Source organism: Pteronotus mesoamericanus, unplaced genomic scaffold (assembly GCF_021234165.1).
Source record: "Pteronotus mesoamericanus isolate MK-2021 breed Mesoamerican mustached bat unplaced genomic scaffold, CSHL_Meso_final contig_347, whole genome shotgun sequence".
Classification (NCBI taxonomy): domain Eukaryota; kingdom Metazoa; phylum Chordata; class Mammalia; order Chiroptera; family Mormoopidae; genus Pteronotus; species Pteronotus mesoamericanus.
This window is the reverse complement of record NW_026555137.1, coordinates 7,470,693-7,492,317: the sequence shown is the minus strand read 5'-3', so window position 1 is coordinate 7,492,317 and position 21,625 is coordinate 7,470,693. Positions and strand designations below refer to the sequence as shown.

Genomic DNA, 21,625 nt, shown 5'->3' with positions numbered 1-21,625 from the left:
TTTTAGTAATATACTTTAATACCATAAGCCTATCAAAAAGTCTAATTTAGACATGTAACCAATATAAAAATTAATGAGGCATTTGCTATGTTGTTGTGGTGTTCAGAAGCCGAGGTGTGGTTCACACCTGAGTGTATCTCAGTTCGGATGAGCCGTGTTTTTGTAGTTCAGTTGCTTGACAACCACGTAAGGCTGGTAGCTAGTGTCTGGACAAGAAGTTCAAGACCCTCCTCTTAACAGCGTGACCTTAGACATGTAATTTAACCATTCTGAGCCTGCTCTCTTCTTGTAAAATGGAGTTATATATTTTTTAAATGCCTACATCATAGGGTCAAACGTGAGGTTAACTAGGTTAACAGAGAACCGCACCTAGTAGGCGCTCGGCAAACCTCGGTTACTATTATCAGCATCTTAGGAAACACGCCTTTCACCTGGCCACTTGGTCTCTTTTACTTGGACTTTCAGTTGGTGGACTTAAGCAACGTGTAACGTGAACATTTCCCAGCTGTTTTAAACAATCTCTGGTCAGTCGTGTAACCAAAAGGTTAACAAACAGGGTCACAGAATATTCTCAGGAATAACTGGTGGCCTGATCCATTTATGAGGTTAGTAACTAGGTGGGGTCACACCTTCAGTACCAGGACGGAGAAGCGTGGGCCCAGGCCACGGCCTGAATCGAAAGGGCCCATTGCAACAGGGTCACCAACAAGCCAGACACAGAATAGGATGGGAAATAGCGGTAAGACTGCCATTTCCTCATCGTCAACGGCGGGCCAAACACTAAGCAAAGTATTTTATAAAAAATATAAATGCTATTTACTTAACAACAACACAACTGAACACACAAAACCCTGGAAGGCCAGGAGCCTCCTCCTCAATTTCAAGATAAAGACACAGAGGTTCGGAGTGGCCGACAAGGGGGCGTGGTCTGCGCCCATCAGCCTGGCGCGGGCCCTCTGCGGAGAAGCGTGGGCTCGGTGTTTTACAGCGAAACCCTTCCTCTCTGCGCTGAGTATGAAAGTTGAAAGACAGATGGTGGGAAAGGGAGCCGTATTCTGTTCTCCCTAAACACGTGCGCCCGTGGTTTGCTCCTTGCTTCTCTGTGCTGTTTAGACAGCAGGTACAGATTGGTTCTTTCATTAGATAAAGCGAGACAACCAGATGGAGCCACAACCACTTTTTTTTAATTTGTGCTATTTATTAAGAGTTTGGCAAGTCCCTTGCAAAGTCTGGCCTTGCAGGAAACAGGCAGGGAAGTGTGTGGAAATAGGGTTTTTTTGGTGCGGTGGTATGGGTGAAATGCGGCGAGCAGCAGCGGCTCCCGGAGACCAAGCCCGAGAGCACGTGGCTCTTGTTATATCTGGCTGGCTCAGCGACCGTCCAAGTTACGGGACTACAGGGGATACTGTCTAGACCGATGCTTTCGGCCCCGGGGTTGGCAGGACAGAGAACCAGAGCGCCAAAGCCCAGGCCAAGCATCTCCCTGCCTTTTTTCTGGTAGACAGGCAAGCTGGATGGAAACGGAATTTCAAACAATTACCAAAGAGCAATAAACAAGAGAATGAAAAGACGGCGCAGGACTTTCTTCAGTTCTTGGTAGGTAAGTCCTGGCTCTCGCGCAGCAAAGCGTGCCATGTCTGAAGCGTGGATCCTGGAGGGAGAAATAAAACCGAACCCAAACCCCAAAGGGCACCGTGTTAAAGACGGCCGGGCTTTTCCAGCGGGGGCTCACTGTCACTGCTCTAGAGGGGTCCTCTGGTCTCGGCCGTGGTGCCACGGCAGGAAAAACACATCGACATGAAATTGAAATAATTTATTTACCACTAGAGCACCACAAAAACAGACATACATTGTGTTAAAATACAGCGTAATCAGTCATCAAAATACAAAACAGCTATTCTTATATTCCATTTTTTTTAAACCATGCCAACCATAAAATTGTACTGCTGCTTAACACATAAAAACTGCCCCGCCCCCACCCCGCGTACTAACATTTCCCCATCCCCTCCCCCGCGCCCCTCCCCTGGCAGTATTTACTTATGGGAAATAGAGACCTTATAGAACCCCCAAACTAAAAAAAAAAAAAAAAAAAAAAAAAAAAAAGTTCAAGAGATCTTAAAATAGAGCATTTAAAATATTATCAGTGCATTCATGAGGAAAGACAAAATAATACAAAACAAAATGTCATTTCTATCTGAGAGGAAAATACCTGCAGAAATAAAAGTGATTTACATAGAATTCATAGAAAAGTGGAAGAGAAAATAAATCAGCACACTCAAATGTGGGATTGGGTTACATCTGCCACAAGGGTTGTTCACTCTGTGGCTTTCCATCTCTTGCCTTTCCAGTTTTCAAACTTATAAATCCAATTCATCCCTTTCATTAATGGTCAGGAAATTTAAAAAAAAAAAAAAGACGTTTACTACATCAAACACCTTCACTTGGATTTACCTCACTGTGCCGCTTTTTAGACGAAGCTGCAAAGATTCCATTGTTTGACCTATGAATTTTTATCTTAGAGCTAAACTCTGACTTCAGGTTCCTCCTCAGCAATCATGTAGCAGATCATTTATTAAAGCAAAGTAAACTCTAGCCTCAGACCTAGAGAACTCTCCTTCGCAGGGAAAAACTGCAGTTTTGGATCATGGGAGAATTTGGTTTGTGCCTTTTCAACCTTCCTAGAATGTCTATAAGAACCTTAATTTCAGTGAAATAAACTAAATGACTTATACTGACCTGTATTTTTTTCCTTAAAAAAAAAAATCAATGAAAAGGTAAATCTTTCTATTGAACCCTGAACACTAAAAGCCTAGTTAAAATAAAAGATGTTTCCTACGAACTGTCTGCTTTTGGTAACAATAGGATTCTGTACAAATACGGATTGAACCAGGAGGAGAAACCTGTCTGTACCCGGCCACCCAGCTTCAGTCAGACCCTTCAGCCCTCGCTAAGGCTAAAGCATTTCACCTCAGTTGTCTCTGTACCTGCATTATTTCCGAACTCTCCTAGAACAGAAGCTTTTTAACACCTGACGCGATCAGTAATGATGCTTTGATGATGAAGGAAGACAACTGAACTCAAATATATCTTTTCTGTAAAAGGAAAAAGGACAGGTGGACTCGGTAGCTTATGTCATAACAATGGACAATTTATAAAGCACAGTGGAGCAAATACTATAAAACATGTATTTTTAGTGCAAGTCAAAATCTAGGGGCTTTACTCAAAAGTACTAGCCAGCTAAAGGAAACACAGTTCTGAGTGATTAAAATAAAAAGCCCAAATTTAAGTCCAATCTAAATCAGAGTTGACATTATTACAGAACATTAAAAATATGGTTAAAATTTACACATTACATGCAAAGTAGTTAATGTTTTGATTTAATAGTTTGCAAAAAAAAAAAATTTGCAGATGTGTTTCCAATTATACTGGCTTCTACACCCATCTATTGGAATAATATAGGTATGGTTACATATACGGAAACTAGGAAAAACTTACGGCATAACTAGACAGCAACTTCTAGGTCTGCAGTGTGGTGAGTATGTATCAAAACATTGCAACATTTCACTGGTGGACTAAACTGACAGAGAACCATTTACAATGAAAAAGAAGAAAAAAATCTTACAGACTTATTCTGACTGAAAGTTTCCTTTATTAACAGGCTTGTCAGCTTTGAACCTTACAAGAAGCTTCCTTAGGCAGTTGGTACATAGCATGGTTTTCAGGGTCTGTATCTTAACACCCACTTGCTCAGCCACAGTTGGGGTTTCATCCCGTCCATATGACCTCTTTTATTCTGGCTCGTTTGAGTTCAAGTTCCTTAAACCATCCGTGAGTTTTCTGGCAAAGGATTTGGTCTCCACTTTATACACCTGTTTTATTTTCCGAGGGCAATGAAATGTCCATTATATAGTAACGCACAATAAATAACTCACTGTTAACTCTAAGAGTAAAAACGGGGAGGGAGCCTATTGCATAGCAATACACAAAAATCAAGTGAGGCCCGGGATTAGGAACGTATGTACAGCAACTCCACTTAACGGGATTTTCCTGTTGGTTTTTTTTTTTTTCTTTCACATAATTAACACTAACAAATTCTTCCAGTGTTTATTTTTTTCTTAAAAAAAAAAGGTTTTGCTTCTTGTCTCTCTCACTTACAGAATAGGCGAAATGGAGAATAAAGCCTTCAACGTGTTTTTGTTTTTTTGTTTTTGTTTTGTTTCGAATGCCAGTTTTAACAAACAGAACACAAACTTCCAAAGTGTTTGAACTAGTACCGCTTTTTCAAAGAATTTTTTTAACACTGATGAAGCAAGGCTCTCTCATGTTTCATTGCTATTGTTGTCATACCATCATCATCATCATCATCATCCTCATGGGATTAGCGTCTTGCCACCTTTCCAAGAATCTTAGCTGCATTTGCAAGACTTTACGATCATATTCGAAAGCTGTTCGATCTTGGGTGTTTTGCCGATGTAGTAGAGAATGGTTAGCGGCTCTAAATCCTGGGACACGCAGCAGGGAGAAGCAGATGCTTCTGGATTTATGGTATTATATAAGCTGAGGACCTGGAAGGGCACCAGAGAGAAAAGACAACGACGACAAAGAAAGGCAATTAATTTTTAAAGATTCATTCCTTATTCTTACCTTATCAGTCATAGCCCTGAATGAACAATTTAAATAATTTTTGGTTTACTATTTCCTTTTCTTAGCTCCCAATCCTGCTCAAAATGGTATGTGTCCCTAGTAATCAATGAATTCATCATTTTCCCACAGAATCCTTTTTTTCATACATGATAAACAAGTGATTCTTTAAAAGTCAGACTGGACAAAATCGCTCATTTGACAGATTTTACAGTTGTTCCAATAAATTCTAACGTTGATCACTGCTTTGCTGTATATACATTTCAGGCTTTCAAAAAAAAAAAATAGTTTCCTTAGTATTTGGTGTTGTCTCTACACATCTTTGTAATTAAAGTTGTTTCATGAGTGTATGTTCTCCATTCCTGTCAGAGAGAGCGTTCCTGTGAGTTAGGAGCTCTGCGGACTTTGTTCTTACCTTATAGCCCTAGTAATTGTTCTCTGGACAAATAAGACTCATGTGTAAGGTGAAGAAATGCATATGTGGGGAAGTAGAAGAACAAAACTTTTTACTAATACTTCTATCAGAGTTTTAGTCTATCCTTAGGTATAGGGAGAAAAAAAAAAAAACCTGTCTGCTGTGTGAAATCTTTCTATGCTAAGTGTCTTTCCAGGCCAATTTAATGTCACCTAAATTTCCATTTGGAAGGGAAGATGGTAAGGGTGGTAAACACGCACTCCAATGTATGGAGGCCGTCCTACACAATTAGATACCTGAAACCTATAGAATTTTATTAACCAGTGTCCCTCAAATAAATTCAATAAATAAATAAACAGGAAAAAAGTCTTTTCATTCATCGTTGCTTCATAAACGTGACATCAAAAGCAACCTGTGTCTTCATTGTTCGCTGCCTTACATTTGGCTTCACACGATGAGCAAAACAAGGACCCGCCCTGCTCTGAGCTCTCCAGGGCCAGCCGGGCTGCAGGAGGAGGAGGAGGAGGAAGCTCGGCGGGCGGCCCCGGACCGGGCACCCCGTCCTTCCTCAAAGGGGACCGCCACTCTGACCAGGGGAAGTATGCAGGTTCCCCGGCGATGACGGTCATTTCCAAGGATGCCGTTAATGTGCTAGGCAAACAGCAAGTGACCTTTTCCTCGAGATTCACTGCAATTTTTTCAGCCCGAGACAGAAGACCCGTTCAGCGCGGCAACACTGACTACTTTATTAAGCTACCTCTTGCTTCTTGGGTAGCCGTCCAAACCACATATTTGTGACCATGACAGTTATTCTTCCTCTCTCCTTGCAAAACAAGTGCGGCCTCTGCCTTCACACACTCCCTCTGTGTGCCTGGGAGGGGGAGTTATGTTTCTACTTGGCAGCGGGGCGTGCCCGCACTACGTGCCCGGGGAGGCCGCCCGGCCGCGGCGCTCGGACAAAGGGACAGGCCTGAGCACGCCGCTCTCACGGGGCCAAGCACGCGGCCGGCTCCCGGCGCCGAAATCTGCAGGGGACTTGGGAAAACAGCTGAAGGCAGGGGGCGGGGGGGAGGGGGTGTGTGTGTGGCATATTCGTCCATTTAAAGCCTAGCATATGGAGGCATTTATAAATAAATGGACTTCATGCTCCATGAACGCGTGATTTTTCATAGGAATTAAAGAGGAGTTGGGAAAGTGTGGATTGTCCAAAAGCACTGATAACCCTGGAACTCTTGAGGGCAGCCAGATGCGCTTTGTGATCGTGTGGGCAGATTCATTTGCTGCGCTGCAGGGAAGGCCATTTTTCTAGTGCCCCTTTAACGAGGGGATTCACCGAGGCGTAACCCAGCGGCAGCCGCGCGTCAGGAGCCAGGTTCCGTAAGACGCGGCCCACCGGGGCCTAGTTATGAAACAAGGACTCGGCCCTCCAAGCTTGGGTTTGTCACCAACTGTCCGATCTTGGGCAAGCCACCTACCTGACATAGACTCCCCTTTCTCTGGAAAAGTGATGGGTTTGGACAAGAGACCGATGGAGCCCCTTTCATCATCAGGCGCCAGGAAGAAGCATTTGGACAAATATCATTGTCACACAGAAAATCCGGGTTGGGAATCCCTGGCACGCAATCTAAGCCCTACCTTCTGAATTGGCCTTCAGTCCTCACAGGTCACCCTTTTGTTCTTCACATTAACTCTCAAGTTCGGCATTATTTATGTAAGACATGATGTTTAGCGGAGACATTCATTTTGACTGATAAGAATTGAGGTTCAAAGAAGTGACCCTAATTCTCAGGCGCTAGTGACTCACTTGGCCCAAGCATCTACTGAAATCTCAATGTTCTTTCTTCTGATGTTACCACCTGGCACCAGGACAATTAGAATTCATCTGGAAATACAGTTGACCTTTGAACAACACGTGTGTGAACAGCATGGGTCCACTTATATGCAATTTTTTCAACACATATAGAGTTGGCCCTCCATACCCCGGAGTTTTGCATCTGCAGATTCAACCAGTCGCAGATGGGGCGGGCCAACAGTAGGCATTGCCCCACTGCGTACTACATAAGGGACAGGAGGGTCTGCAGGTTTCGATGTCTGTGAAGAGTCCTGGGACAAATACCCTGAGGACTACAGGGATGACTGATGTTAAATTTGGGGGGAGTCAAAAGTTATACGTGGATTTTTGACTGTGTGTGTAGGGGGTCAGTGTCCCTAACCCCTGCATTGTTCAAGGGTCAAATGCCATCAGCAGATATACATTAACACCCCAAGAATAGAAGAAACAAGTCGACCAGCTGCTTACCCTACTGTGCTGAGTGTCTGAACTCCATAAATATGGGCATGCCCCAGCACAGAAGTTGGCATTGTACCCTTTAGGTTCATGGATCCACTTCCACCCAAGATCCCTCTTGAAATCAATGTAAAGTGGACGAAGGCAGCAATTATCCTGCACATTTCTGTTAAAAGAAGAGCAACGGAGATTTTAAACCTGATTTCCCCCCTGCCCCTCACCCCAACCAGAAGAGTGACTCATTCATTTATTCAGCAAATACCTATAAGCAAATATGTGGCCAGGTCTTAATGGTTTTACTGTCATCTAAGTGACTTTCATGATAGGGTATTAGGGTGATTTCCTGGGATGACTTTCCCTTTTTAAGTCTATACCCTGAGCCCTGTCTGTGACTGAAAATCAGGCCTTTCTCTGCTTTGATATAAGCAGAGAGGTGGTTGATGGAGACCAACCTCTTCCCAACCAACACTGCACAGCATGGTCATCCAGCCTCAAATATAAAATGATGAATTGCAAGAGCTATTTTCAAAGCTCCGTCTCAGGCATTTTCCTTTGAAAATAAACCCTTTATTTCATTTCATGCTTTTTGACCTAGGAATGAACCAACGAGCACGAAGCACGGCTCGAGTCTTGCTTAGTGCCAGCACTGACCCTGGCCACCCCAAAGTGCCATGTCCCTCATGAACTGACGCTTTGCACACCTGATCAGGGAGGGCCCCCCATGGGCCCGCAGCTCTGGCAGTAGAGAAGGAGCCTGCCTCTTAGCAGGCGTGACAAGAAACCCCGGAAGAACACTCACACTCTCCCTGTATGGACTCACATGGGAACGGGAATAAACTTGTGTTGCCCTCACTTCTGGCATGGCCTGTAGCTAAAGACATGATAAAGAGCGTTCTTCTCCCGTCTCCCTCGTCTCCATTTTGGCAAAAGCGCTATGACCATGGGCGCTGTGCCGTGAGGACAAAGGCTTCATACAGGTGGCGAGTCTCCCTAACAAGACAGCCGCCATGATGCCTTCCAAATAAACGCCCACTTGCTCTGGGGAGCGGAGAGCTTATTTTCTTCTTTTGCCCCAAAGGGCTTCGGGTTTGGGAGGTTAGGAGATGGTGAATACAACACAGAAATAACCCTATTAAGCCTCTGGGAAGAATGATGTTAGGAAATGTGATGGCCACCCTGCTCTATGCCTGGCCTTTAGCAGTGAGTGCAGGTCAAGTCAACCTATACTCGAAGAATGGGCAAAGGCGGCCCAAGAGTGACCAGATGCAATTACTTCATTTTATTTCTGTTTTCTTTACCTAAAGCAATAGGCTGCATCCAAGGCGCGCTTCTTCCGCCGGTTGGACTGTTGAGACTCAAGTCTGTAGGAGGGTAACAACATTAGCAGGAGATGTGGGGTCTTCCCACTGTTTTTTTTCCTAGTGGACTTTATAGTTTTCTGATCACCACTGGTATATGTGGAGGTGCCATCAATACCTTGAAAAAATGCATTTGGGTAATAAACATTTAGCTTTACCTTCATCAAATATTATCAGCCCTATTTTTTTTTTTTATATTGTCACAAATAGCAGTGATGACTGGCAACAGTCATTCCCCATGGAAACAGCTATGGCACAGCAGGACAACCAACACTCCTAAATGGGGCTTTTGTCAGAAGCCGTTCAGGGTCCAAGATGGGGCTTGTTGGTTATGAAAATCACTACAGAAGTGGTCTTTGACCTCTAGCCCCACGGCAATCGAGGCAGTTAATGTGAGTCAGTCCTCAGTTCAGGTTGTGTTCAAACCCTTCCACGATCGAACACACAACAAACAGCAGACCCTGCCTCGTCTGCCGCAGGTTCGCTCTCTTCCTGGGACCACTGAACACAACAGCCTCTCCTAGTGAACATAAACTAAGACTGACACTACATTGCAGTGAATTAGGTTCCAATGAAACAGAAGTCGCCCGAACCTAATGCTATTTGGGGAGGCTGGGAAGAAAGGGCTTTTTCATTTAGTTTATGACATCCTTAACACTTTCCTGATTCCATATGAGATTTAGAAACTCGAGCGCCCCCAAGCACTCGTAGGAAACTGCCAGTTTAAGCATTTAATCTCCATACCAGAGGGAATCCTGATGAGGTTAGAGACTGAAATAAATCTCTTGAGCCTTGGGAGGAATTTTCCATGAGCTGGGGCCCCTGTAGCATTCTGCACGTGGGCGGTGTCACTCAGGGAAAGGAAATTGGCTCCCTGACCGGGTGGTGCTGTGCCCGCACACGGCACCTACTTCCCTCTCTCCCTCTCACCTTCCAATGACTCATTATCTAACATGCCATTGGCCCTGGCCAGCTGGCTAAGTTGGCTGGAGCACTGTCCCGTACACCAAAAGGTGGCCGGTTCGATTCCCAGTTGGCACATATAGGCGAGGCAACTAGTCGATGTTTCTCTTGCACATAGATGTTTCTCTCTCTGAAATCTATAAAAAACATATCCTTGGGGAAGGGTTGAAAAAAAAAGACATTGTAATGCCACTGGAAGATGAGAGAGGAGAGGGAAGTCTACACTGTGGGCATCTCCTCGCTGTCCTTGACTTTTGGCTAATTCGCTAACAGGTGAGGAAGGGTCTGGGGGAAACGACAACCTTGTTATGAGTTTATAAACTATTATACAAGTCTGATGAGGAAGACGCGCAAAATACTGGACACCAGCTCGTCAACGTGACGTGCTCGCCTGCACAGGAGGGTCACTAAAGGGGCTGCGGAGCAAGGGGACTTCCCTCTTCTCTGAAATACAGTTGTGGGTTCCTGATGCTGGTTTTGGGGCCATCCTTAAATGCATGCTATCTCCTTCTTTTATAGTATTAGCACAGATGGAAAACTGGCTCACTTAAATGAAGAATGAAGAGCGTAACTATCAGACAGAGTGGTGGGTTGTCCCGTCAGTCCGTACGTATCGCCAGGTCATCACGGGGCATCGAACAGCGTCAAGTAGGAAGCAATTCCTTCCCTCCAATCCTTTCTGCCTTCACATCTCTCTCTCCAACCATATCTTTGCCCAAACCAGTGAGACTCCCTAGGCCTCCCCAAACAACCCCACTTTCACATGCGAACTGACTTCATTCCCCACGAGATTAACAACATAGGCCCTCCCTTCCTCCACCTCATATGACTGAGCTTCAGTTACCTGCAAATCTTGCTTCTAGTTCTTCGCTTTTATTGGGGATGATGTAATTGTTAGATGGTACGAAGGTGCAGCAGGGACAGTGTAAACTTATTTTAAATCCCAGGTTCCTGTCTGGAAAACATGAAGTCAAGGAGGTCATTTGCATGCACATCTATGCCCTTCAATCTGCAGTCAACTGATAATAATTTCGGGTCATGGGGCATCGGTAGGGGTGGGCAACAGAGTGCGGGAGCAACCTTTATGGTGGAGCCATTCATGCACGGCATCGGTCACGTCAAAGGAAAGCCATTCCCCTTCTGCTCTTGTTTTCACGACTTTGCTGTCGATGTAGCGCTGGTTTGGCGATGCTACATCCTTGGCCTTGAGAATCTAGAAGAGGGAAGAGTGAAGCACAGAGCTCAGTTGGCATACGAACAGCAGGACAAAACCAGAGCCCGGAGCAGTATTTCAGCTCACTCTCTAAATTTAGCTCTGCTCCAGGGTATCCACACCGTGTCCTCGCGAGAGCACAGCCACGTGCAGAAATAACATCACACCAGGCCATTCGCCATGAAACACAGTGCTACTAAATCAGCTGTGTGTTAGGATAAAGGTGACAGGAACCATAAAGCCAAGTGTCTAAAAGAAAGTGACAGTAATTATTTTACTTTGCTGACATAAACTTTGCAAGACTTCAGCCATAAATTCTACACTATGAAGTTAATGGTTCTGTTATTCTGTTTCCTGACATTTAATTTGGGGAGTTGGGGTGTGGGGAGGGATCCGGGTCAGAGGGCCCACACTCACCCTGCGCAGGCCCCTGGATTATAAATCTCCTGCTAATAAAGAGAGGAGGTTCCTGACCCCGGTTCCTAAATCCACTGGCATTGGAAAGCATCGCATGCCTCAGCTGCTGCGGTACGTCCCAAGCTGGGATTTTTACTCTCGGGGTGACTTGCTATGATTTATAAAGATATTCCCTATCCTGCAGACTAAGAATGGATTCGGCCAGCAGAGGTCTGGCCCAGTGTGTAGCAAGAGTCTGAAAGCAACACCGAGATTTAGAAGGAGGCATGTATTTCAAAGAAATAAAAGGCAATTGCAGTAGGTTCTTGAATTTCTGCAGCATTTTAGTGAACATTTTAGGGGGTTGAAAAAAATTCTGTCTTTTGATGACAATGGTTTTTTTTTTTCTTGTTTTTGGATATATTGGGGTGACACATTATCAAAATTGTCCAGGTTTAAGGTGCACAACTTTACACCACCTCATCTGTACGCTGTGTGGCGTGGTCACCACCCCAAAGTCGTCCAGTCTCCATCCTTCACCCTTCACCCCCCACGCTGCCCCCTCCCTCTGGCAATCACCATGCAGAGTTTTCTGACCAGTCACAGCGAGGTCCTAAGTCTCCTAGGGCGATACTAACTCCCCACGCTGAGCCACAGGCTGCACGCTGTTTTACACGGGCCTCCTGACACCCGGTCTAACTCTCCGCGGTCGTTTCAGACAGATGGCCTCGGTCTCCCCAGCAGGTTCATAAGCTTCCTCAGGGAGCGTGTCTTCAATGTGATGTCATTTCAAAGCACAGCGCTCGATTTAATTAAATGACTATCTGAATGTCTAGAAGACTTATTTACCCTCCTTTAAACCTTGTAAAACAAACATGCATAATCTTCCCATGGATTTTAAAATCCACTTCTTTTCCGTGTGTATATACGATTTGTCTCAGGTCATTTGGCGAGAAATGCACCCTAGAATATTTGGCATTATTGTACAGTGGTTCTTCTTTTCTGGATTAAGCAAGTTTACACAAGGGAAGAGATTCATACAGCTGGACTCTGAGGTGCCGGCATGAATTTCAGACAAACCCGCCTACCAGACCCTGCCGCTAAAGTCCAACAAACCCCATGTAGTGGAGAGAATCCAGTAAGGTTCTTCCAGGAGGCAAGAGATGCTCTCTGTGAATTAGAGGAAGCAAATGCACATGATTTGAGGGCTGGGCAATGCTGGGTCCTGGGCTTGGCACACATTATTTCATTTAACTTAATTCTCAAAACACTGCTGTAAAGCAGATTGAGAAACCTGAACTCTCAGAGGTTAAGTAGCACGTCCCATGTCTCACAGTGACCAAGGGTAGAGAGATCTCAAAACAACCCTGTTATTCCCCCACTTCGGCACCGTGGAGTTGGGGCCACAGAGTCATGGGGGTTGGGGATGGGACACGCACCCGCCTTACCCTCTTCCAGACAGAGAACGTGAAATGGCCACGGCAAAGACCTTTAATGAGATTATAATCACTCTTCATACAAGATGAAGATAGAAAATGTGGAATGCATGCAAAGTTAAGGCTGACGTGACCCTGTACCTTTAAACACCACACCAAACAGCTGCCAACCCTCTGGAAATCAAACTTCGCCTTGAAAACACTCCCAGTTGGGCCAATAAGATACCACTTAACCAACTCAGAATAAATGGTATAATTAACCTAACCTAGGATAACAACGATAAAATGATGGTGGAGAAGCTTCCAGGCATTTCTATCTGCCTCACTGCCTAAAAATGACTAACATACCCAGAACTCACTCTTCTATCTTTAAATTTCTTCCCCTAGCTGACCTCCTATAATGGTGTATTATTTTATAATGTTTTGTGGATCTGCTTTGCTCCTAATTAGCACAATGTGTATCTTATTCATGTTCATATCCTTAACACTTGGACATACTGTCCAGAACAAAGCATTGCTTTCACTGTCGAATCAATTATACATAATAGATATTAATATATCTGATACACATGTATAAATACAAATATAATAAATATAAGTACATGTAGTCTCACTGAAGACACAGAGTTTAAAAAATAAATCATGACTTCATTGACCAAATAAGCAGTGAACACACTGGAAAAATCTATGGAAATTCTTCACCTTAGAGAGAACAAATACATCTGGATGATCTTGCTTGAAAAATGAACCAAAGAAGAACAAAAAATATTCTGAAACATTTTTCTTTGTAAAATCTCATTAGAAGTGCTTTCTCAGCCACAGAATGAACACTGGTAGGTTCTGACAAGGGACAACTTCGTATGGTCGCGTGGGTGAAAGGTCCTCTATATCTTTTTCTTAGTTCAAGGCCAAGTCAATTTAAACCACCCAAGAAAGACACCTAGCCAGCTACATAATTCTGAAATGTGGAAGCGACTTTGGTCTTGTGGGTTTGCTGTCTCGGACTTTCTGGCCAAGGAGTTCTTAAATGCACTTGTTGCGGTTAATTCCATTCTTCCTGGTCTTGTCCTCTGTGCAAACAGGAAGCAGCTGCTCTCCATCACTCACAGAATGTCCCTCATAGTCCTGGAGACTATTATTAAGGCTCTGTCAGCATGCTCGCTCTCCTGCGCGCTCACGCGCGCGCTCTCTCTCTTTCTCTCTCTCTCTTTCAGGTAAATAAACCCAGTTCCTGAAGCTGATCCTTAGAGGGGGCAGCTTCCCAAACCTTAATCACGTGGGTCTCTAACAAGGATGAAGGATGGTATCTAAAAGTACACCTCCCACAGCTTCCTGATTTCGCTTCAGAACTGGCTAGAAAAAGTTGTAATCACATCTCAGAGTCTCCGGTCTCGACTTCAAAGGTATCTTCTTTCTAAGAATAGGCACAACCTCCTTATTCTCTGTTTACCTTCCATTTATCACCCATGCTCAATTAAACTATAAGGGAAGCAAATCAACCTGCTGCTATTATCCATCAGTCCTTTCTTAAATTCCAGAATGCATACGAAAATGGCCAGATTGGTCAACTCCCCATTCTATTTTAGCCCTGCTGTCTCTGCCTTTCCCTAATCTCCCAACAAGTATGTTGAGTGTTAACAGTCATGAATATACAGATGTTTTCTGTACAGTTACTGTTGTTTCTAAATTTCTTTATACATATTTACACGACAAAGAAAATTTAGTTGAATATTAGAAGCTCTCTTAACACCTGGCCAGGTTAACTAGTATGTTCCATCTGTTCTGTGATATGCATTAGCTGATGCCCACTGAATGCTGGGGCTCATTGCTAGAAAGTTCCTGTCTAGAAAGTTCCAAGCATGTCTGGCCTCATCAGTTGAGTTGCACACATGGTGGGTAGCAACTGTATATGTTTCTAAACCTGTGTATGATAGTTGGACTTGATTTTGTAATTATACAAGTTAATTAACTGGTCTAGACACTGATGACATACAGGACCAAAAGTAAAGGAAGTTGTTGCTTTTTTTACCCAAGTGGAATGCCTTAGAAAATCTTCATAAAGACAATATGCTTAATTTTTTTTTTTTTGTAAAAGTCTGGTGGTTCCTCAAAAAAGTAAACATAGAATTACCATATAATCCAGCGATTCTACTCTTAGGAACATATACCCGCAAGAACTGAAAGCAGGGACTGGGATAGAGACTTGTACACTAATGTTCCAGCAGCATTATTTGCAATAACTGAAAGGTGAAAGCAGCCTAAGCATCCATCAGTAGATACACTGATTTTATTCAGCCATCAACAAGGAACGAAATGCTGACACATCTTACACCTTGGATGACTCTTGAAAGCATTATGCTAAGGGAAATAAGGCGGGCACAAAAGGACAAACACTATGTGATTTCACTTCTCCGAGGTATGTAGAAGAGGCAAATTCATAGAACTAGAAAACAGAAGAGCGGTTACCGGGGGCTGGGGGAACAGGTAATGGGGAGCCGCTGTTTAATGAGTACAGTGTCTGTTTGGGATGCCAGGGGAGTTTGGGGAATGAGTAGGGGGTGATGGGTGCGCAACACTGTGAATGTGCCCGATGCCACAGACCTGTCCGGTCAAAAGGCAGGTTTTATGTTACCATATTTTACCGCAATATTCTTTTCTAATTTTAGATGAGGCAGAGACAGCTATAAAAGAAATAACAAATGATAAAAGCCTAGAAGAATCCTGCATGTAGGCTGCACAGCAATTATATTGTCCTGAAACTTTTCTTTAAAGAAAGAACTAGAAATCGTAGGTGATGCACAATGGATGTGGTTCATGCAAAAAATATGACAAGAACTAGCAGGAGGCAGAGCTATTGTCAAAGACAAGTTGTTTGCCTTTTATAAAAAACTCAAATGTGTACATTGTGTGTATGTGCATGTACATGTCTGTACACATACATTTTCAGTTAAAATATTTACGATCTGCATCCTCTTGCTCTCATGTGTTTCTCTAATCCTCTGCTTTAATTGGTATTTTTTTCTTTAAATAACAGACTACCAACCATTCCTTACTGAATTAGAAAAGAGAGCTTCTAACATACTGAAAATGAAATTTAGTTGTCTGCCATTTAGCTACCACCCACAGTGATGTTTCCATGTTACCTTCACTACATTATCTATGTTATGTGCAAAATATCCACATACCGCCTTTGGCGAGGCTCTAAGCTCTTCACTGAATTACAAAACTCCCTACACAAAAGGATCCATTCATCTCTCTGCCACTGGAAAGCAGCCAATCAGGGAGTGGAGAGAGACGAAAGCCCCTGGTGTTATCCAATAGTTTGGGGGCAATAAATAAATAAAAGAAATGGGGTCTAGATGTAAAATTATAGTTAGAGGAAATCTTAGTCTTAAAGGAATAATGCTGTAAATTAACTTGGGATTTGGCTTAGACATGAAGAGCACCCCTTCCACTCCTACGAGACATTGCCAAGCGTTATAAGAAAACGCTGGAAACTCTATTTTACTTTGCATATTCAGACATCAACAGACCTACAGGAGTGCCAAGGAGCCCAAGCAGCCAGACTTCTAATGGAAAGGGAAACCTAACAAAGGGGCTGTGGAGAGAACCTGACACCAGATTAACTCGTGTAAGCCCATCTTGGTGTTGTCTTAAAATGCACTGAATGTTTTCAATGTAGTCAATGTAAATGTTTGCCATGACTCACGTGGATTAGCAAACACTGGGCTAAGCATTCACTGTGTTGGCTTATGAGCACCATTCTCTCAGATCTGCCTGACTTTGAGTTTTAACCCCAGTACCATGAAATACTGGCATTAGAAAGGCACGTAGGAGTCTTCTGCTCTGAAACAATACAAAGCACTCTCCACCACCTCCGTCTCTGAAGACTTCTCCTGCCCCTCTTCACCAGCTGACAAGCCATTCCATTTCCTCTGTGGTCCCTGAGATTTCTTAGAAAACCCCACTGTAGGCAGAAATCATTAGTGTAGTAAAAAGACTCCTAGGCCTTGAAGTCAGGCAAACATATACCATTCTGTACTGAATCTGTGACTTTCTTATTTATGAAAGGGCTGATAAAACCTACTTGTTTTGGGGTTTTTGTTTTTTTTTTTAGAGAATTAAATGACTCAGAGAAGGCAAAGTGCCTGTCCTATTGTCTGGTATTTCAATTGATGTGAATGATTATTATAATCAAGTGTCTTATCTGGTCAAAATCTTCAGAAGCTTCTACTGTTGGGTGAATAAACTTCAGATTCCTTAGATCAGTATTTAAGACACAGCTTGCCGTCAACCTATCATCCTAGATGTGCCTCTCATTTCTGGAAGCCCAATCTAAACACTGTCCCTAAACCATGTATTTTATGTCCCAAACGCTGTGTATAGGTGAGTATCCCTACCAAAATGCCCCGCTCCGATTTTTACCTAAAAACAAGACAAATCATAAAACAAAAAGCTTTCTATTATTATTTCTTCAGTCCAGCTGAAAAACATAAAATAAAAAAATTTTTAGTGAAAACAATAAAAATTTTACTTTTACTCCCAAGTCCGTGCTCTTGCCCGGGCCCCCCAGGCAATAGCTGGTGTGCAGAGCCGTCAGCCCCTGGGCCTCGGTGGCTTCGCGGGTAAACCTGTGTACGGACGTCAATGTTCATTTCTTCCAGTGGGATGTCAGGCTCCGAAAAGACAGAGGGAAACAAAAGCATCGAAATCATCACATTCCCTGGGTTTCGGTTTGCTGATACCAGCAGCGTCAAGGACAGGCATTCACTGATTAATTTGGGAGGAATCCGATGCTCTGGGTTGAAATCGTGACGATATCAACATTCACTCCCATGCAGACAGACATCAGCACGCTCCTGGCTTCACGGCAGGAAAGCAAACGATTTTCCCAATCCCTTCAACATTCATCCTCCAGAAAGCTTTCGCTGACTGCGGAGGAGCCTCCGCCCTCATGACAAAACACGCACACGCACACACTCCCCAGAGATTGGGTAGATAACATACATTATATAAAGAGAAATAACAAAGAATTATCAGAGGGTGTAAGCAATGTTATACTGTATTTTACCCTTTCTAGTTATTATACTGCATTGTGACATGAAAATTAGGGAGAAAAAGCAAGAAAGAGAATGTCTAGAGGATCCGAACTTGGGGACATGGCTTTCTCCCCCTGGGCGTACACATAGCTCACAGCAGCCCCTTAGAACGGGGCCAGGTCGCTCCGGGGTGCCAAACAAGCCCACAGAACGAGGCAACACTCGGCCTGATGACCCTCGGGCACCTCACCGGCTCCCCACTGTCGTGGCCTGTGATCGCTGTGGCTCCTTGGTGACCGTGTCCCCCAGGGTGGCTGGTAGGGAAGGAGGGGACACCTCGCCAGAGCTCCACCGCTCTGCCACCCACTCCAGCTCCCAAGCAAAGACATACACAGAAATACAGCCTCGCCAGGGCCCAGGTGTCCTCATTGCTGTGTCACTCTCTCACCTCGTTCTCCACATAGTGCCTAGTTCCTGGAGGGCACCTGTCCATGTGCCGTTAGGATCACGCAGGGCATGCCGAGAGCTTTACAAAAATGACACACACGGGGAAGTCTCTCCTTAGTGCCGAAAGCACCTTAGAATTCTCTTTTGTTCCTTTTCCCCCCTTTCTCTACAGACGAGCCCTTGTGCGGACTGGTCTGCACGTAAACGAGGGCCTTCGTTTCTGCAGGTGGAGGGAGGAAGGAGCCCTTTTGTGACCGCCTGCCCAGGAAGCTGCACCTCAGTCATGTGCCTACGGCCCCTGATTCATGGAAATCATCCAGCAGAGAGCGAGATCCGGCCGGCCAAACGTCACACGGGCACGGGCAAGGGGAGAGACGTGTGGTACGACTGCCCACGGCAGGCTCTGAAGGGACTGAGTCAGGTTAGCCCTTCAGGCTGAGCCACACAGGTGGGGACAGTGGATTCCGGTAACGCCGTTGTTTCCTGCCACAGGGAGGGGACCAGTCTCCCAGACAAAGGCTTCAAGCTCTCGGGGGCCACTTCTTCTGATTTTCTCAGCTGGTCTTCCTTCCCAGCCCCACTCTGACGGGACAGGAACACACTCATACCTGGGGAGCACACTTCCAACACCCCTTCCTACTTCCCGGCCACCAACGCATATGCGGCTTCTTCTGTAATTTACGTCCCTGCTTACATTCAGGGGGGCACTTTGATTTAGGGGGTGTGACTGTAAAGCAATGAGCCTAAGAATATGACAATGCGTCTGGTTTTTCTACAAACATGCAGTGTTTATGGGTTACCCAAGAACATCAGTTTCATTAATTTATTATATTTTAACTACATGGTTGTTACCCACTTAATCAACATTGGCTCTGAATAAATAACAGAGAATGGGCATATATAATGCATATATGGGTATATTTCTATTTCCTTTTCATATAGTTAGATGTCCATCTTTAAAACAAATGTGGCAGGATTTCTAAGTCCAAATAAACAGATGGCTGCTCCCATAACCCTGGGTCAGAGGCGATCCCATCCATCAGAGATAGCTGGTATCATAACAGCATTTTTTTATAATCACAAGCCAACTCCAGGGGAAACATAACCTGTGTCCCAGGTGATGAGCAAAACCGGATCACCACGCCCTCCTTATGCACCCAGCGTGCCAGACACTTCACACAGAAACTCCAGGGCCGAGGACAGCGGTCAACATCTCACGAGGGAGACCTGAGGCTCAGGCTGATGCGTGATTAGTGAGACCAGAAAGCTAATCAAAAAAGGTGGCAGGTGAACCCAGGGCGGATGGCAGCAACGTTTCCCTCCTTTCCTGTTCTGGGCTGCTCATGGGCAACGGAATGGGACTGCCACACGCAGAGCTGAAGGTGGGACCTATGGAGGGTCTAAAGCAAACTGCGGGGTCACAGAGAGCCCGGGCTCTGCAGCAAAGGGCCAGGGCGCGTGTTGATTTTTAAGAGATTCTGGGCAGATTGCAAAGTTAAGGGACTGCTTCTTAAAAACGTTCCAACTCGATGCTTTGGAAACAGTAATCATATTGAACAGTAATAGTAATAATGGTAACCATCGCGTCGACTGATACTCTGCGAGGCGTCTGTGTATTCTGCGCCTTCCTTACAAAATCCTGGCCCGGTCGGTGCTTTTACCCACAGTTCACTGGGGTGGAAATCGTCTCCACAGGAAGTCATGTCTCCGACGTGACTTCCCCACAGGGACACAGCCACACCTTGAGCCACCCCGGCCCAACTCTAAAGCCTGTGTTCTCTCCACTAGTTTGGTAAAGAGGTCAAGGGCATGGCCTCGGGGGCCAGACCTCCCGGCTTCGAATCCTGGCTCGGCCCCTTCCCAGCTGCATGGCCAAGCTTCTTCATTTCTCTGTGCCTCGGTTTCCCCATTTGTATGAAGGAGTACTAATAGTACCTACCTTACAGGGTTATTAAAAGGATTACAATGAATCAATGTATATAAAGCACTTAAGATAAGTGCCCAGCACATGGTAAGCCGTGTTAGCAATGATTATCAACGGGTCACATTGCAAGAACACAGAAAGTTAGTTATAATTGCATGATTATTAACATGCCTTCGAATCCAGTGGGACAGAACTACCGTTCACGTGAGTTTTGGGGTTCTGTCTGCTCACAAGACCCTGGGTCACATCATCCCTAATGCGATGGTGACGCTCTGATTTCCACAGGAGGCAAGCCTGTCTTTCGATTAGGTTAAAAAAAGCCCCTGAGATATTAATAGCCTTGTGCAAACAAAGTGTTTATTATACCTCATGGCCTTTTTTTTGTAAGTGGGTTTCTATACTGTGTGTGTCTCCAAGGTGGCGCCGGGGTTAGCATCGGTGTTAAGGACATTGTGTGCTGTAAAACTCTGTACAACAAACAGCACAGTCTTTTTTTTTTTTTTTTTTCCCCCAGTAGCACTTTTTACAAAGTCTAATTGAACAGACGGTTTTTTTGGCTGACCTCTTTTTATTTTATACCCCCTCGGGCAATATGAGACATGAAAGCTGAACTGTGTGTGTGTGTGTGTGTGTGTGTGCGCGCGCGCGTGCCATGCACATGGGTGTGTTTGGGGTCGGTAAAAGGGGCTGTTTCCATGAACACCATTCATGCCATAGTCGCCAAAATGTTAGGATCCCCAGCCTTTGTGTGGCAGCAACAGGGTCCCTTGCACAGCAGGCCTGCACTATCAACCTTGAATTTTCACTCTAAACCCTTAGGTTAGGGGTGGGCATAGTTTCAAATTGTTTGCAGAGATGATGGTGGTGATGATGATGATGATGATGATGATGTGTGTAAAGCATTCATTAAAGTGGCTGGTGATTCACTTCTCACACTAACGTCTTTGCTTACTTAGTTTACTCCATAACCATCACTTCACCTTTCATCCTTAAATCCAAAACATCCTTTAAAATTCACTACACAGCTTGAAACCAAAAATAAACGGTATAAATGGCTTAGGCTCTAGCCACTGGTTTGTAGATCTTTGCAAGCAGTCCCTGACAATGAGATCTCATCACGTTTGACAAACTGGTGACTGTCTAGGGGCGAGTTGAAATAGGCATTAAGAATCGAGTGTCAAAGGAAGAGGTCAGAGAAAGCAGGAGGACGGACTTTGTCTTACTCTCCTTTGTCAGAGTTCTTACAGAGTATTCAGGAGGGGGCGGAGTTCCCTGGTCAAGGCAACGGTGACTTCAACTGAGCCTGGATGTTTGTCCACAAAAATGAATGGCTGCATTGCTCCTCCTGGGACCGCAGTCAGGAAGCCTAAGATTCCTTTGAAATCTACTGAGTTCCATCTCAGGACATCCTCCCGCTGATCCACAGAGACCCACCCACAGGCTGTATCCCTCCAGGCTATCTGGCACCAGCATGGGTGGGCTCCCATCAACCCTCTGCCAAAATCT

The 21,625-nt window shown here is 44.7% G+C and overlaps 1 protein-coding gene across 4 annotated transcripts in view; it reads right to left on the bottom strand.

The window, feature by feature from the left end:
• Positions 1 to 2,404: 2,404 nt before the first annotated feature.
• The window catches only part of TGFB2 (transforming growth factor beta 2), a 65,763-nt gene continuing 46,542 nt past the window's right edge, over positions 2,405 to 21,625 (bottom strand). For 2 of the 4 annotated variants that reach the window (XM_054576597.1, XM_054576594.1), the window contains 5 exons: positions 10,745 to 10,877; positions 10,509 to 10,619; positions 8,642 to 8,819; positions 7,356 to 7,509; positions 2,405 to 4,565 (listed from right to left, as the gene is read on the bottom strand). In XM_054576597.1, the coding sequence (XP_054432572.1) occupies positions 4,407 to 4,565; positions 7,356 to 7,509; positions 8,642 to 8,819; positions 10,509 to 10,619; positions 10,745 to 10,877 (735 nt within the window). In that variant the 3' untranslated portion in view covers positions 2,405 to 4,406. Of the gene's footprint in view, positions 4,566 to 7,355; positions 7,510 to 8,641; positions 8,820 to 10,508; positions 10,620 to 10,744; positions 10,878 to 12,389; positions 12,444 to 21,625 lie in introns of all 4 variants that reach the window. The other 2 variants (XM_054576593.1, XM_054576596.1) reach the window with 2 other exon arrangements.